We start from the raw sequence: 15,522 nt of genomic DNA on the forward strand, positions 1-15,522 counted from the left end.
AGGGTTCCTTGCCCTATGGGAAGTCCAAGGTCCTCCCCGCTCCATCCAGGTCTAGGAAGGTGGGGGATCCAAACAGACTAGGTTCCCACAAAGCCAGTACATGCAGTAGAATCAAAACCCAGTGCCATTGTCCTTGGCTTCTCAGTCAGCCCTCCTTGTCAGTCACATTCAGAGAGTCCTGTTTGGTCACATGCTCCATGAGTCCCAGTCCAGCTGGCGTTGGTGAGCTCCCATCAGATCAGCCCCACCGTCACAGTGGGTGGGCGCACCCCTCGCTGCCCTGACTTCCTTCCTCATGTTCTCTCTCCTTCTGCTCCTCATTTGGAGCTTGGGAGCTCAGTTCAGTGCTCCAATGTGGGTCTCTCTCTATCTCCATCCAACACCAGATGAAGGTTCTATGGTGATATGCAAGATATTCATCAGTGTGGTTATATTCTCTAGAAATTGAGCAGTTGTGTGACTCTGTACTTATTGTCAACTACTACAACAAGAAATTTCTGTGATGAGAATTGACTAAATGTTAAAATGAGAAAACTTAGGGGCAATTTAATACAAGGTTAGGGACTTATAACATTGCCAGTCATGTTTTATGTTTGTTTGTTTGTTTTTTGCTACAGTTAACAGTATAAGACATGAATTACACATTGCAGAGTCAGCTTAAACACAATTAGAAAGCAATTATGTATTCCCATAACACGTTAGCTTGTATTGGGCCAGTGGTTGTATCTTGCCAGTCCCATCATTTTACTGCTAATATGATTCACATTTAGGGAAGAATGTTGAAAAGTTTTCTGCCTTGGAAAAGACCCATTCTACATTGAATGAAGTTACCATGTTAGTACCATGCTGCTTCACATTGTCTTATAACTTGAGTATGTGGTTTTTAAAAATATGACCTAACCATTATGCTATAGCTACCAAGAGCAATAAAAATCCCCTGAAGTATTAGGTGGAGATCTGTGGATCCCCACTTAACAAAAAAACCAAATAAAGTTAATCCATTCCTTACCCTGTACTTTATAGGCTATGGTGTCCTGAATGTCATTGTGATCCTCTTATTGAACAGCTCCACTTAAACTCTATTTAATATATTTATACATTTTAGTAGTTTTCTAAGGTAGTAATGCATGTTATTCAACTAATAGCAAATAAAATGTGTATAAACAATGGACTTCTATTCAGGTGTGGGGCAGAAAAGGAATGTGCAGAGAAATAATAAATATTCAGAATGGGGTAGCAGAGACCCAGAAAGATAATGCTGTGAGTTTTAATTTTTTTTTTTTTTTTTTTTTTTTTTTTTTTGGTTTTTCGAGACAGGGTTTCTCTACAGCTTTTTTAGAGCCTGTCCTGGAACTAGCTCTTGTAGACCAGGTTGGCCTCGAACTCACAGAGATCCGCCTGCCTCTGCCTCCCGAGTGCTGGGATTAAAGGCGTGTGCCACCACCGCCCAGCTTGTGAGTTTTAACTTATTTGTAGATTTGGCATAGCAAAAGGTACAGTCATTTAAGTGAAGAGGTTCCCTTCAGAAAAGGGAAAATCCTTCACTAGCTATATATATGACAGAGGGTTTATACAGATTACACAAAGAACTAGACAAAGCTAAACCGAAGAAAAATGTGCAAAGGTATGTACTTATCACCTTGTACAAAACTAAGCTACAAATGGATTAAAACTGTATCATAAAATACTGAACCTGAGCCAGGCAGCCTTTAATCCCAGCACTTGGGAGGCAGAGGAAGGCAGATCTCTGTGAGTTTGAGGGCAGCCTGCTCTACAAGAGCTAGTTCCAGGACAGTGTATTTATGAGATTCCTTATTGCCTAAAAGGGTGGATCTGTCATACTTTTGTTGCCTTTTCTTGGCCTCTATTCCTTCTGTGCATTTGTTGATTCCAACTTCAAAATGATCTTATTGTTTCATCCTTTTTAAAATTTTGTTACATTTTAAAAACTATCTCTTAGAAGTCTATTCTTTTCTAATGAGAAATAGAGTGTGTCTGGATATGAAGGGAAGTTGCGAGGCAACTGGAGGGTTATACAGAAGAAGAGAAATTGTAATCAGGATATATTGCGTGAGCAAAATAATCTATTTTCAATAAACAAAAAAATGCTAAAAATTGGAGGTAAAACTAAAATGAGGATTCCCAAAATTAGAAGTAAAAAATGACTGAGAATTATATTTTCTAACATTCAGCATCCTCAATCACCAGTAAAATACAAACCATAACTGTTTCTGATTTTGCCTTATTTCATTTAGAATGCCTAAGAGTATAAATAACAACAAATGCTGGTGAGGATTCTCTGAAAGGAGAATATTAATCATTGTTGGTCTCACAATGGTGTAGTCAAAATGGAAATTGGTATGGTGTTTTCTCAAAATCTGGCAAATGCATCTATCATTTGATCCATATATAACACTCTTAATCATATCCTACATCCTTCTACAGAAGTATTCTATATTCATTTCTGCTTATTCACAATATCCATTAAAAGGAAGTAGACTGGATGCCTATTAATTGGATAATAAAAATATGATACATTTCTGCACTGAAATATTATTCATCTATAAAAGAGTTTAATTTATTTAATTTATAGATAAAAAGACTCATGTTCTCTCTCTTTTAGGTTTTTCAATGTCTATTATATTCATAATGAGCAAGGTTTTATGCTGTTATTAATAAAATAGTGAATTAATCACAAGTATATATTCAGAGATTAGTCAGTGTAGAGATTTTAAGGAAATCTTCTCTCTCTCTCTCTCTCTCTCTCACACACACACACACACACATACATACACACACAAACACACATACACAAAAGCAGAATAATCTAATCAAAAGCCAGTGATTCCCTGAAACTGCAGTTCATTTTTTTGTCACCGTGACAAAATATAAGAGAAATTCTACTCAAATTTTCATGGTTTCAGTGTTTCCACTATTTGGAAACTTGTGTTTCCTGAGTCTGTCTGCAAGCACTACATTGTGGTGTCAAGGACGTTGGGAAACTCAATGGGAAACCCCATCCCCCTAGTCAATGAGAGACAGGAGGAAAAAAAAGAAAACCTAGCTTTCTGGAGACATGCTTCCTCTTATTTGATCATATTTTCTAGTGGTCTGAAAGAATCATTATTTAGGAAACAAGGTTTCAATACAATGGATGACACTAATATTCTAAACTGTAGAAGCAAATATTAAAGCAGATACCAGAAGTAACAATCTATATATGTACCCATTCCTTCTATGCTCCGTCAAGTGTGGATGTATCAAAATTTGATTTATAAGCTTTCAGTGCAAAGACAATTAGGATTATGAAAGATATGTTCTCGTCAAAGAGCCCCATTTCTCCTAATGCATTTTCTACCTCCATTTGAGGTTTTATGAAAAGTTTGCATCTGATGATGATGGTAACATGATAGAGATGAATATAAAACTGGCAATATTACATATTCCTGAATTGCCTTAGGGAAAATTGATGGCTGAATACCCATGCTTGGATGTAGTTTGGTCAGAAGGAAACAAATGCTGTCTCTAGTTGTCAGCATCCTGTAACAGTTACAGCTAGTATTCACATGATTTCACACATATGCATATAATGATAAAGCAAAAGCATCACAATCTTTATAGATTTAATAAAGAGATAATATTATTCAATCTTAAAAAGCCTAAAATGAACCCCTGTGGTCTTTGGATTAAATTTAATGTCTCTTCATATTTTCACATAATTTTATAGAGTAAGACTTCTTCCCCCAATCAGACAATGTTATGATGCATAATACTATTCAATTCATTCTTATATTTAATAATTTGAAGTGAACAAAGCTGTGTATAAATTTGCATGAATGGGAAGATAAATATACATAGCTAGAAAAGGGAATTGTTCTTCTTATTAGTTCATAATATACTATTCTTTATAACATAAAGGGAAATAAATTTTATTTTCCCTCTATGTGTTGTATACCATGTCAAATGTTGACTCTTCATTGAAGGTAAATGTGTGCTCTACTCTGTGGTGTGTTTTATATGCTTGCTACAGTTTGGAATAATATCCACAATTTAACGGTTTATCATTTGTGCATTAAATATGTGTAGGCTCTTTTGTTTCCTGGCTACCAAGAACCGAATAATCACACAGAAACTATATTAATTACAATATTGTTTGACTATTATCTCAGATTTCTTATTAACTAACTCTTACATCTTAAATTAAAACATTTCTATTAATCTGTGACTTAACTGGTAAAGTTCTCTTCTGGAAAATTTCACTTTTGGCAGCTACATGTCATCTCTCTAATTCTACCTACTCTCTCTCTCTCTCTCTCTCTCTCTATATATATATATATATATATATATATATATATATATACATATATATATATATATCTTCCAGTGTGACTATATTCTGCCATGCTATAGACCAAAACAACTTATTTATTAACTAATGGTAATAAACCATATTCATAGCATATAGAGAAGAATCCCACATCATTTCCCATTTCCTATGTACATAAAAGGAAGGTTTTAACTTTAACATTGTAAAATTACATTTAACAAAACACATTAAAGCAAGAATGACAGTTATAGTATTTAGTCCATTTACATTTGACAAATTAAGGAAATTATTTTATCATCTATCCTATCTTTGTCAGTCTAAAGTTTTATAGCTAATTCATATTATATAATAATTAAGGAAAACTATAACTATAATTATGTTTTCAACTCCGTCAAAGAATCCAGGAGGATATACTATTACCTAAGTAAACAAGAAGTGCATTGTAAGCAACTTTCAAAACTATATAATTGACAAGGAAATCAAACTACCTGTACAGTCATCCAAAGTTTGTCTATAACATTGGGACATCTGTCTTCAGCCTATAGACCCATAGTATCTGGGTGACTTTTCCTTTAAGCAGGAAAGTTGAAGTTCTGCTCTGCCTTGTATTGGCAGAGTTTATCAGTTCCTATTTTGTGTGTCCTTCAGAATGTCTGGAAGTTTCTTCTGTTAAGCAAGAACCCTGAAGGACTATTCCATCAATTGGAAATTTTAGCAGTTAATTTTCTGTGGATTCTACATGTGCAATTCATACAACATACCAGTAATCAAGCAGTTCAGCCAAGAGCAGTTTCTTGCCCAAATGACTGGCCTTGCCACATTAAAGGCAATGTCCAAAATAAGATTCTTTCAATGCCCATCAATCTCCCTGAAGTAATTGTTGCTGACAGAAGCAGATATGTGTCACTGTTGAGAAAAGTCTAAATTCTTAAAACATTTTAAATGCCATGTTCTCTAGGGCTTTGAAAGGTTTGAAGAATACCTACCCATCTGAAAAATATCTCTGTATGTCTAAAAAAATTAACTAAATGAATAGTTTGACTATTATATATAAATATTAATCTACATTTCTTAACACAATACCTTAACAAGATCAGAAATACATACATAATTATAACAAAATATGTATCTATAGACCAAGATCCATAACAATGCAAAGTATTCATCTCTATTTCATACCCCCCTTGTTTATTTTTAGAAATTGACTCTAACCATTAATCACTTATAATCAACCTTTTCAAAGTGAAAATAAGCATTTATAAACAATAATTTGGGGACTTTGTGTAGAGTTTTCTCCAAACTACTTCCTGCTATTTGTTGGGTGAAATATTTTTAGTGTTCACAGAAACCTTTCAGATGTTATTATTCCATCAAACCACATTAGGGTTAAGAAAGAAAACAAAATGGAGATGACAGGGGCTTGCCAGCCAGAGATGGAGAAATCTGGAAAGTAAGACATACAGAATGAAAGAAAGTTGAACATCCCAAAGAAAAATGTAGATGAATAATGTTAAATTAAGTTAAAAGAGCTAGCTGTACAAAAGCTAAGGCCAAGAATTCAAAATTAATAACAAGCCTCTGCATCTTTATTTGGGTGTCAAAAACAAAGAAAATTACAAATATAGTTAAAAGTAATTTAATACAACTCCCGCTATCCTGGATATTGTGTTTTACAAAGGTAAAGTAGGAATACAAAGAAGTGAAACAGCAGTGATGATATATCATTCACCAAACATATATCATGTCTTTTATGAATGATAAGACATAAAAAAATTAAAATTCCCAAGTAAAATTTTTCTCAAACCTTCTTATTCTTTTGTGAAAAGACTGCATGAAAATTACTTTCTCATGGTGCAAATATCCATGCCCATTTTAGAAGGTGCTACATATCTACAAGTTTAATGCAGATTTTCAAATGAGTCATTCAAACCTTGAATATGGTCTTCAACTATGAACTATTTTGTTAATTTTGACATTTAAAGAATGGAATCTCTGCTAACATAAGAAATATATTCATAAATTACAAATTAAGCAATCAGAAAACACATGATACATTAGTGTACCTGTTTCTGGGCTGATAACCCCACAGGACTGGCAGTTTTGTATCACGTTTCTTAGAATAATACTAACAGAAAAAGTTCAGATGTTATTCTAAGGAACATTCAAAAGCAACTTAAAGAGGAGTGAAGGGATCTCTAAGAACTACCTCTGAAATCAGTTGGAGGTACAGTTGAGTAGCTATAGCTATTTACTTGGTATGTGAAGGAACCATCTCAAAGGGCCTTCAGGACAAAAGAACAGGTTGTATTCCAATTTGTGTATTGGATAAATTATCTTAAATTGTGGTTTCAGGAATTAAATAATTTAGTCATTGCTGTTGTTTTAAGCCAATAGGTTTTTATTGTTGGACACTATTAGACTGCCCTAGATGGATGTATCTCCATGTAAATTACTATAGGTACTTGAGTATCTTGAGGTGACAAAGTAATTCTGAAGTATACTCAGCTTTCAGACTATCAGTGGTCACTAGAAGACCAAATGTATTGAATGATATCTGGCTTTTTTATGTTGACATATACTACTCTTAAAAAGCAAAACCCTAGCCGGGCAGTGGTGGCGCATGCCTTTAATCCCAGCACTTGGGAGGCAGAGTCAGGCGGATCTCTGTGAGTTCGAGACTAGCCTAGTCTACAAGAGCTAGCTCCAGGACAGGCTCTAAAGCTGCAGAGAAACCCTGTCTCGAAAAAACCAAAAAAAAAGCAAAGTCCTGTGTATACTGCTTTTCTCAAGTTTAGAAAATCTCATAGTGTGTATCTAATGTATTTCCATGCTTATGTGATCATGTGTCAAGATCTACTCTGCAGAGAATATAAAACCTTTGAAAATAAGAACCATGGTTTAATCCCTTAAAGGATAATATTTGTCATATAATCAAGGTTTATTTTTGAATGAAGGAAGGATTTAACATTCGCTTGCATATGGGACTTGTTCAGCAGGTGTTTATAGCTTTCTTGCCACTTAGATATAGCATAGTGTCATAAGTTTATGAACTCTCATCTATCTTTTTGAAAATACACTTACTCTCAAGTAGATTAAGATGAAAATGATCCATATCCAGTATAACAGTGAAATAAAAAGCACTAGGCTACCAGCAGGACACTGTTTCCTTACCTCAGTAAAATAATGCAAATCAATCCTACATCTTGTTTTACAAATGAAGCCACCATCTCAAGAGGTTGAGGACAGCTAGGAGTCTTCAGCTTATCTCCCAAGCACCTTCCACTTAACTGCCAAAAGAAGAAAGTGAAAACTTGAAGTAAAATTGGGAATATCAAGAAGACTCCAGTCAGGAGATTAGAGGCAATATTATCATTTATAAAAGATTTAACATTGATAATGTTTAACTAAGATGAAGGGAATTGTGATGAAGATTATGGAAATTATAAGAGAGGAATTAGAAAACATAACTACCATCATTAGTCTGAGGAGAGGTAGGTATGAATTGCTTAATCTGTCATCTTGGAAAAACACGGAGCTCTATCTTCTGTGGTTTGGAACAAAGAAGGTTATTTGGTGAGCATAAAAGAACTGGAGCCAAGATTTGGTGGTGTACACCTTTAATCCCAGAACTCAGAAGGCAGAGGCCAGCTGATCTCTATGAGTTCGAGGTCAGCCTGTTCTACAAGTGCTAGTTCCAGGACATGTAGGACTATAACACAGAGGAACCCTGTCAAAAAAAAAAAAAAAAAAAAAAAAACTGGAACTACCTACAGATAAAGAAACCATCTGTCGCAGGAAAGATGATGGAGACTCTGGTAAGCTCTTCTGATTCCTGTGTTAGATGATGTATCTTCTAATACCATTTAGCATCTCTTAACCGGTGTCAGAAACAGGCTGCTGGGAAAGCAGAAGCATGTTTTTATAACATCCCATCCTTCCCTTTTCATAGCAGCATGCTGATAGAGTTTATGGGAACTTTCACATCTAAAATGACAATGACCCACCAAAAGCCAAAGACCACCATTAAAAAAAGCAAATATGCCAACATGAGCATTTTTCTTTGAGCTGTTGGCCTGTGCTATATAAATGACTCCCAAACCTACAACTCAGTGTTGTTGCCTTTAGTTTTTTTTTTTTTTCCAGCATTACTTAAGTAACTAATGCTGAAGATACTATGTACTGCAGAAACAGGGCCCTGAGACTTTGAGCTGGAACTATCCTGAATGCTACTTACCTGGGGACTAGCTTTCATAGTACCAAAAGGCAAGAAACAAGATTTCAAATAAGAGGGGCAACCAACAATGCTATAGAGTTATGAAATCCATGAATTACATCAATGACAGCATAGTTGATCCCTCCCCAACCCGATAGTGCTGCACATACCTAGGAGATAACCAACAGTTCTCTAACTGGACTTAGGACCAGCTCTTCTAGCAACCTAGCTAACTACACAGTGCTAATGAAATCATACTTTTTTTTTTTTTTTTTTTTTTTTTTTTTTTTTTTTTTTTTTTTTTATCAATACAAGTCTTTTATTATCCCAAAAGACACCCCAAATCGTATTAAAATTCAGGATCTTGTTTCTGGAACTGGTAACTTAGGTCTACTCATCAGCCTGCTGCACGGTTCACGGTTCCCTTTTCAGACACATAGATACCATCCAAAAACTTCCTGATATCCTTGTTCTTAACTGTTGTGGCCTGCATCAGAGCCGCCGAGTTTGAAACAAGTTCAATATCATTTCCTTCAAGGATTAATTCATCCTTCTGGGCTTGAGAGACAGAACAAGCAACGCCTGTCCTCATGCGAACCCTGTGGATATATTTTTCACCCAAGAAATTTCGGATTTCAACCAAAGACCCATTCTCCTGAATAACGACGTTGATGGGGAAGTGAGAATACACGGACCTCATCTTGTAGCGGAAGCCCAGTGTAACACCCTTGATCATGTTTTGAACGTGGCTGCAGATGGTTCTGACGGTGGCCAGTTCCTTCCTGTTGCCCCACCATTTGTCAACCCGGAGCCTCTTCTTCTTCTTCCCAAGAAGACTCAGCTCTACATTGATGTGATTGAAGTCCCTCCGGAGGGTTCCTCTGGGACCCTTCACAATGACTGTGCGCCCCTTCAGAGTGATGTCCACATTCTCTGGAATGTCGACCGTCTGATTGCTGAGAATGGTCTTCATTCTCGCAGTAAATGGGGCAAAGAGCGAAATCATACTTTTGAAGAAAAATTACAACCACTAATTTACTAAACCAGCACGATAGCTAGAAGCAATGTGTAAACATACATTTGTATATTCACCGATAAGTGTAGTCTTCACAATTCTTTAAGGAAGTTTTTTTTCCAAGAGAGAACAATGAAGAAAACCACAACCAATCAAAATGCAGAGTTTTGTTAAACAGTGCCATTGAGTTTATCTACAAAATACTTCTGCACATAAATCTCAGAGAACATTGAGAAAGAGGAGGTGACAAGATTGTTACACACAGAGGGTCAGGGGAGTTGCTGTAATATTGTGTCCCATAATAATATTATAAACAACATCTAATTGTGAGCTACACAAGGACAACAGGAATAGATGTGTCAAAGTGGACCTGGAAATGTTCATAATAACACAGCCCTACACAGAAAAAACACTATAGGAAACTGAGGAAACTTTAAAGCAAAGCAGAAATGAATAGGTCTTCCCCAGGAAAGAGTACACATATTCCTTGTCCAGTTCCTAATTGCCAGCTCTGAAAACATGCATAAAATTAACATTATACAGAATGAATAGTTTTCATTCATTAAAATAAATGTGTTTGTTTACACACACACACACACACACACACACACACACACACACCACATTGGGATATGATAACAATAAGTAAAAAACAGAGCCCATGAATTTGAAAGAGACTGATGAGAATTATTTGGGAAATTTTGGTAAGAGGAAAGAGAAGAGCAGTACTATAATTATGATATATTACAAGCTCAAAAAATTTAAAAAATATCAGCCATCTGGAAGAAAAAGAACCTGAGGACAAATCTTTTAAAATTAAACTTTACGATTAATGTTAAACCTACTGTGATAATTTTGATCCATTTATGTTCCCACTCATTAGATACTTGATTTTTAATCATTAAAGTCAATTCATCTGTTGTAGAAGATTTTTTTTTTAATTCAGAAAAAAGTTTCAACTATTTACCCATATATTCTGGATAAACCTATGTTACAAATATGATGTGAGTTATCTATCTATCTATCTATCTATCTATCTATCTATCTATCATCTATCTACATATCTATCATCTACCAGTAACATCATAATCTAACTACATATATTTCAGTCAAAAATTTATATATAGTTACCAATTATGTAAATTTCTAGAAAATTCAGTGAACAGTGACAGTCCAAACACCAATGCTTTCTATTTCTTAGTTAATTGTTGTAAGAAGAAATGGTGATGTGAAATGAAAAAAAATACATGTGCCCTCTGTTGATTCTAACTTGTAGAATTCACAAGAGAAATGACTGCCAACTAAGACAGTTTTGAAACAGCACATATCTGTTTATTTTTATATGAAGAAACAAAAGTACTGTGTTTTCTTTCCCCTTTTCCATCATCTCCATAAAGTTAGGATTGTTTTTGATGAATTTTTGCTACTATTATTAATCTTCTTGTTATACTAATAGCTTTACTGTCCTTCATAAATATTCTAAAAGAAACATAAATATGACTTTAGCTTAATGCATTTGTTCAACACACTTAAACATTAACAGTTGCCTCGAAATTGTGAGAAAATGCAGTCTATCCCCACTATATGTTATTATTTTGGTCTGTAAATCACATAAGTACAGGTTATATGGTTACATTTTGGATGTTCTGTCACCATGGTAAAGACCTTGATGGTGGATGGATATTCATTTTCATTTATTTAAAAGAGTTCAATTTTTAAATTGTTCTAAGTTTTTAAATTGTTTCTGATTTTATTTAAATTTTATTGATTCTTTGTGGATTTCACATCATGCATCCTGATGCCACCTATTTCCCCATCCCCTTGCATGTGTCCTCTGCCCTAACATCTGCCTTCTCTCTGACCATGAATCCTCTCCCCAAAACTAAACAAAATTAGAAAGAAAAAACAAAAACCAAACTAACCAATCCCCCCCCCCCCCAGCGAAAAAAAAAGTGAAAAGAGTATTATCTTGGAAGGGGTAGTGTGGCTTGTTGAGTCCCACAGTTTATTATATAGTCCATTTATCTACTTGTAAGTGTTTATTGTTATGAGTCATTGGTCGGGTTGGAGTCGTCTGGGTTCTGCTCCACAATCAATAATGGGCTCTTTCCCAGGTTCCTCTTAAATAGCCTGTTGTCCTGTCATGTAGACCCTGCAGTTTGTATCTTGTAGGGCCCGGGTCTGCCCTTGTTCCTGGGGCTCACCTTGAGGACGGTTTCTGGTCAGATGACTAAGCATCCTGTTTGTTCCTGTGCTCCCTCTGCCCCGCCTGGTGATTTGTTGTAGGGCATTGTTAACTCTATTGTTGGTATGGTAATTTCCCACCTGCCTAGGTGGGAGTCCTTGTGCAGCAGTTAGATATGGTAATTTCCCACTTGCCTGGGTGGAATTCCTTGGGCAGGAGTGGGGTATTTAAGATTTTCCCCAAGGCTAAATAAACGGCATTCGGCTGATCTCCTTTCGAATGACCCAGGTCTCTTTGTGTGTTCTTTCAATCTCCAGGCCCTTGTCCGACTCGCGTAAGGTACAGTGGCGCGCGAACTGTACCGAGGGGGTAACACAGAATCGGGTGTTACAGTATCTGTAGGTTTGTTCCATTCCTAGGTTGCAGTTGTTCATAGATGATGTGGATGCTGGGATGGGCTAACACCATAGCACTGGTTCTGGGCCTGGGAGGTTGCTGCAGGGTCGGTCAGTCTTCCACATTTTTCTCAACATCTCTATATAGGGAAGCTCTTCAGCCCTGCCTTGGCTAGCTCACCTAGTGCAGCGGGCAGCAAGGGGTGCGATCCATTCTCCTGTTCTTAGGTCCTCAGAAAGGTTCAACCCCACTGGAACCACCAGAGCCAGCTCTATTGTTTTGCACAGGCATGTTCAGGGCCCTCTCCTAATTATTGTCTGGTCAGACGAGTAGGGGTGGGGTAAAGCTCTCCTGCCCTCAGGGCTGGCTCACCCGGGACAACAGGGTCAGCTGTAGTGTTTTGTCCAAACAGAGTGAAGGGCCCACGGTCCTGTGTGCTTCAATAGGTGAGGGTCGGGTCAGGGATAGTTCTCCCACGCTTTTGACCAGAGGCTAATTCTCTCATCTTTTGCCATCTGCAATAGATTTCAGCAGGATTCCAGCCAGTTGGTTAAAACCGTTGTGACTACCAGGGTACAAATTCCTTTGGGGCTGATGGTTAAGAGCATGGTACTAGTCGGGCGGTGGTGGCACATGCCTTTAATGCCAACACTTGGGAAGCAGAGGCACGGTGCAGGACAATTGAGGCAGGCAGAACTTTGAGTTCGAGGCCAGCCTGGTTTAAAAGAGCTAGTTCCAAGATAAACTCTGGAGAGAGAGAGAGAGAGAGAGAGAGAGAGAGAGAGAGAGAGAGAGAGAGAGAGAGAGAGAGAGAGAGAGAGAGAGGATACTGATAACTTTATAACTTCTCTTAGAGCCAATCTGGAGCCTCTCAGATGACACCTCCCATTGGGTCTAAGGTGGGGGGGGGGGGAGGCAGGGTATAAAGGTCTACCCGGTGTCCGCAATAAAAGAGTCTGCTTTGCCACTTGCCTGACTCCAGGACTCTATGACATTGACTGTGCTCCATCTTACCCCCATCCCCAGGGTGCGGTAGCAGGAGGCAAGCAACAGAGGATGGCATCTTTCTCCCACCTATTCTACCACATGGCAGTTGAGGGAGTAGTGTGGGGCCAGCTCTCCTGCTGCCAGGCCCTCGGAGTTGGCTCACTTATGCTCCTGACAACAGGGTCAGCTCTAGCGTACTGCCAAGGTGAGTTACATGCCCACGATTAGGGGTAGGGCCAACTTTTCAGAGTGCAGCAATGAACCTCAGCAGCAGCCCTATCACCCATAGCCCATGTTTCTAGGGGTTAATCCAGAACACTCAGACCTGCACGGCTTCTTCAGCAGTATGACCCTAGAACACCGTCCGCCAGGTGGTGTTAAAGACTATAGGCCTCTACACTGCCCTCAGTGACAATAGGAGCCGCACACATCAACATAGCCCCCTTGCCTGCTTCAGGTCCTTGGACCAAGACTTGGCCCTTGGCAACAGCCCAGGCACGCACATCTCCGTAGAATCGGGTGGCAAGCAAGTCATTCACGTCAGCCTGTTACTCACCACCCTTCATCTCCAGATTGAACCATTCTGCCCCACCCCCTCTCTCTCTCTCTCTCTCTCTCTCTCTCTCTCTCTCTCTCTCTCTCTCTCTCTTTCAATTATACACTCTGTACTTTTGTTCCACTGATGCTTGGAGGATTCCTTATTGGATCACAGGTGGCACCTGACTGAGACCTGCCCACCCCAGCCCACCCCAGCAAGATTTTTTACGTCTCAAGTGCTTGGGCCTAGAAATCATAGACTTGAGATGATGGCTTCTGGTTTATTGTGCCTACCCCACACACGGCACCTAAGACCAGGGGTTCTGGGCGGGGGCGGAGTCTTCTGTGTCCTCTGCCATTCAGGCCTGGAAAATGCCCAGCAGGTCTTGGTTGTTTTCACCTTCCGTGACTCCATGTCTGGATGGAAGCCATGTAACCTTTGCCGCTCAGACCTGGAAAGTGCTGAATGGCCTCAATTTTAAGCTTCTGTTTTTTTTTTCCTCTCAGAGATAGATTTTCCTGTGTATCCCTGGCTGTACTGGAGCTCGCTCTGCAGGTCAGGCTATCCTAGCACTCAAGGGATTTCCTCTGCCTCTACCTATCCAGTGCTGTGCTGGGGTTGAAGGTGTGTGCTGCCAACACCTGATTCATTCTTCTAATTTAAGGATTTTATCCAGTTAAGTAATGGAGAAAAATCCATGAGTTTGTATCAGTTTGTCTTGTTGAAGTTTTTATTTTGAAGGGAAAAATAAAAGATACCAGCAACTGAGGAAAGCTTAGTGGAGGAGAAATATTTTCTCCGAGGGGAGAACACAGCAATTTGTTAGTCAATACCAAATGGCAAGCAAACACACAAGTAATATAAGACTTATCAGGCTATACTTATATATTTCAGAACCATATTAAATATGTAATAAAAATTAATGAGAAAAGATGCCATGAAATTAAGAAAAATAAAAGGAGTTTTTATTTGGGAGAATTTGGAGTAAGTAAAGGAAGGATGTAAATGATGTAATCATATGATAATCTTAAAAAATAAATGGATATTTTAAAGTATAGAAAAAATACTTATTTAGCTATAGGATATATCACTGATTATCTTAATTCCACCATAAAGATTACAATGTTTGGGAAAGGTGTAATTCTAAAATATTAGCTACTCTAATGATAAGAATCAGGGAGAAAAATGAAGGGGCTCTCAATTTGAAGATCTCTCTCTCTCTCTCTCTCTCTCTCTCTCTCTCTCTGTGTGTGTGTGTGTGTGTGTGTGTGCGTGTGTGTGTGTGTGTTGTGTTTGCTTGTGGGTGTATGCTCATGTTCTTGTGTGCCCATATAAAGTGACCAGCTGCCCACCTAAGCTGTTCTTTATCTATAGTTTTCCTTCGTAGATTTGCCAGTGGCTCTTATTGGTCTGGAATTCATGAAATAGTCCATAATGACTGTCCATGGAGTCCCAGAAACCCCCACACACTTGTCTTCCCAGACATAGGAGTAAAGGTGTGTATAAACCTGTCTGGCATTAGCTGGACAGTGACTGTTTACACCCTTAATTACAGCACTTGTGAGACAGAATCCCAGCACTCAGGAATCAGAGACAGGTGGATCTCTGTTAGTTTTAGGCTAGACTGCCTTGAAAGTGAGTTACAGGACAGGCAGGGTCCAAAGCTACAGAGAAAACCTATCTCACAAAACCAGACAAAAATAGTTTGTCATTTATGTGGGTTTTGTTGATAGAACCTAGTCCTCCAAGCTGACATGGCAAGCAGTTTACCAACAGAGAGATCTAAATTGTCCCCCAAGGGTAAACTTTAATAGAGTTACAATTCATACAGTTTAGGCAAATGAGATTTGTATACAAAAGA

The 15,522-nt window shown here is 38.0% G+C and overlaps 1 protein-coding gene across 1 annotated transcript; it reads right to left on the bottom strand.

Annotated features, from left to right (window-relative positions):
• Positions 1-8,937: 8,937 nt before the first annotated feature.
• Positions 8,938-9,517, bottom strand: LOC119800330 (60S ribosomal protein L9-like). Its single transcript, XM_038310465.1, has one exon. It carries the CDS (start codon positions 9,511-9,513, stop codon positions 8,938-8,940), a length of 576 nt encoding a protein of 191 aa, XP_038166393.1. The 5' UTR covers positions 9,514-9,517.
• Positions 9,518-15,522: the final 6,005 nt, after the last annotated feature.

Source organism: Arvicola amphibius, chromosome 13 (genome assembly GCF_903992535.2).
Source record: "Arvicola amphibius chromosome 13, mArvAmp1.2, whole genome shotgun sequence".
In the NCBI taxonomy this organism is placed as follows: domain Eukaryota; kingdom Metazoa; phylum Chordata; class Mammalia; order Rodentia; family Cricetidae; genus Arvicola; species Arvicola amphibius.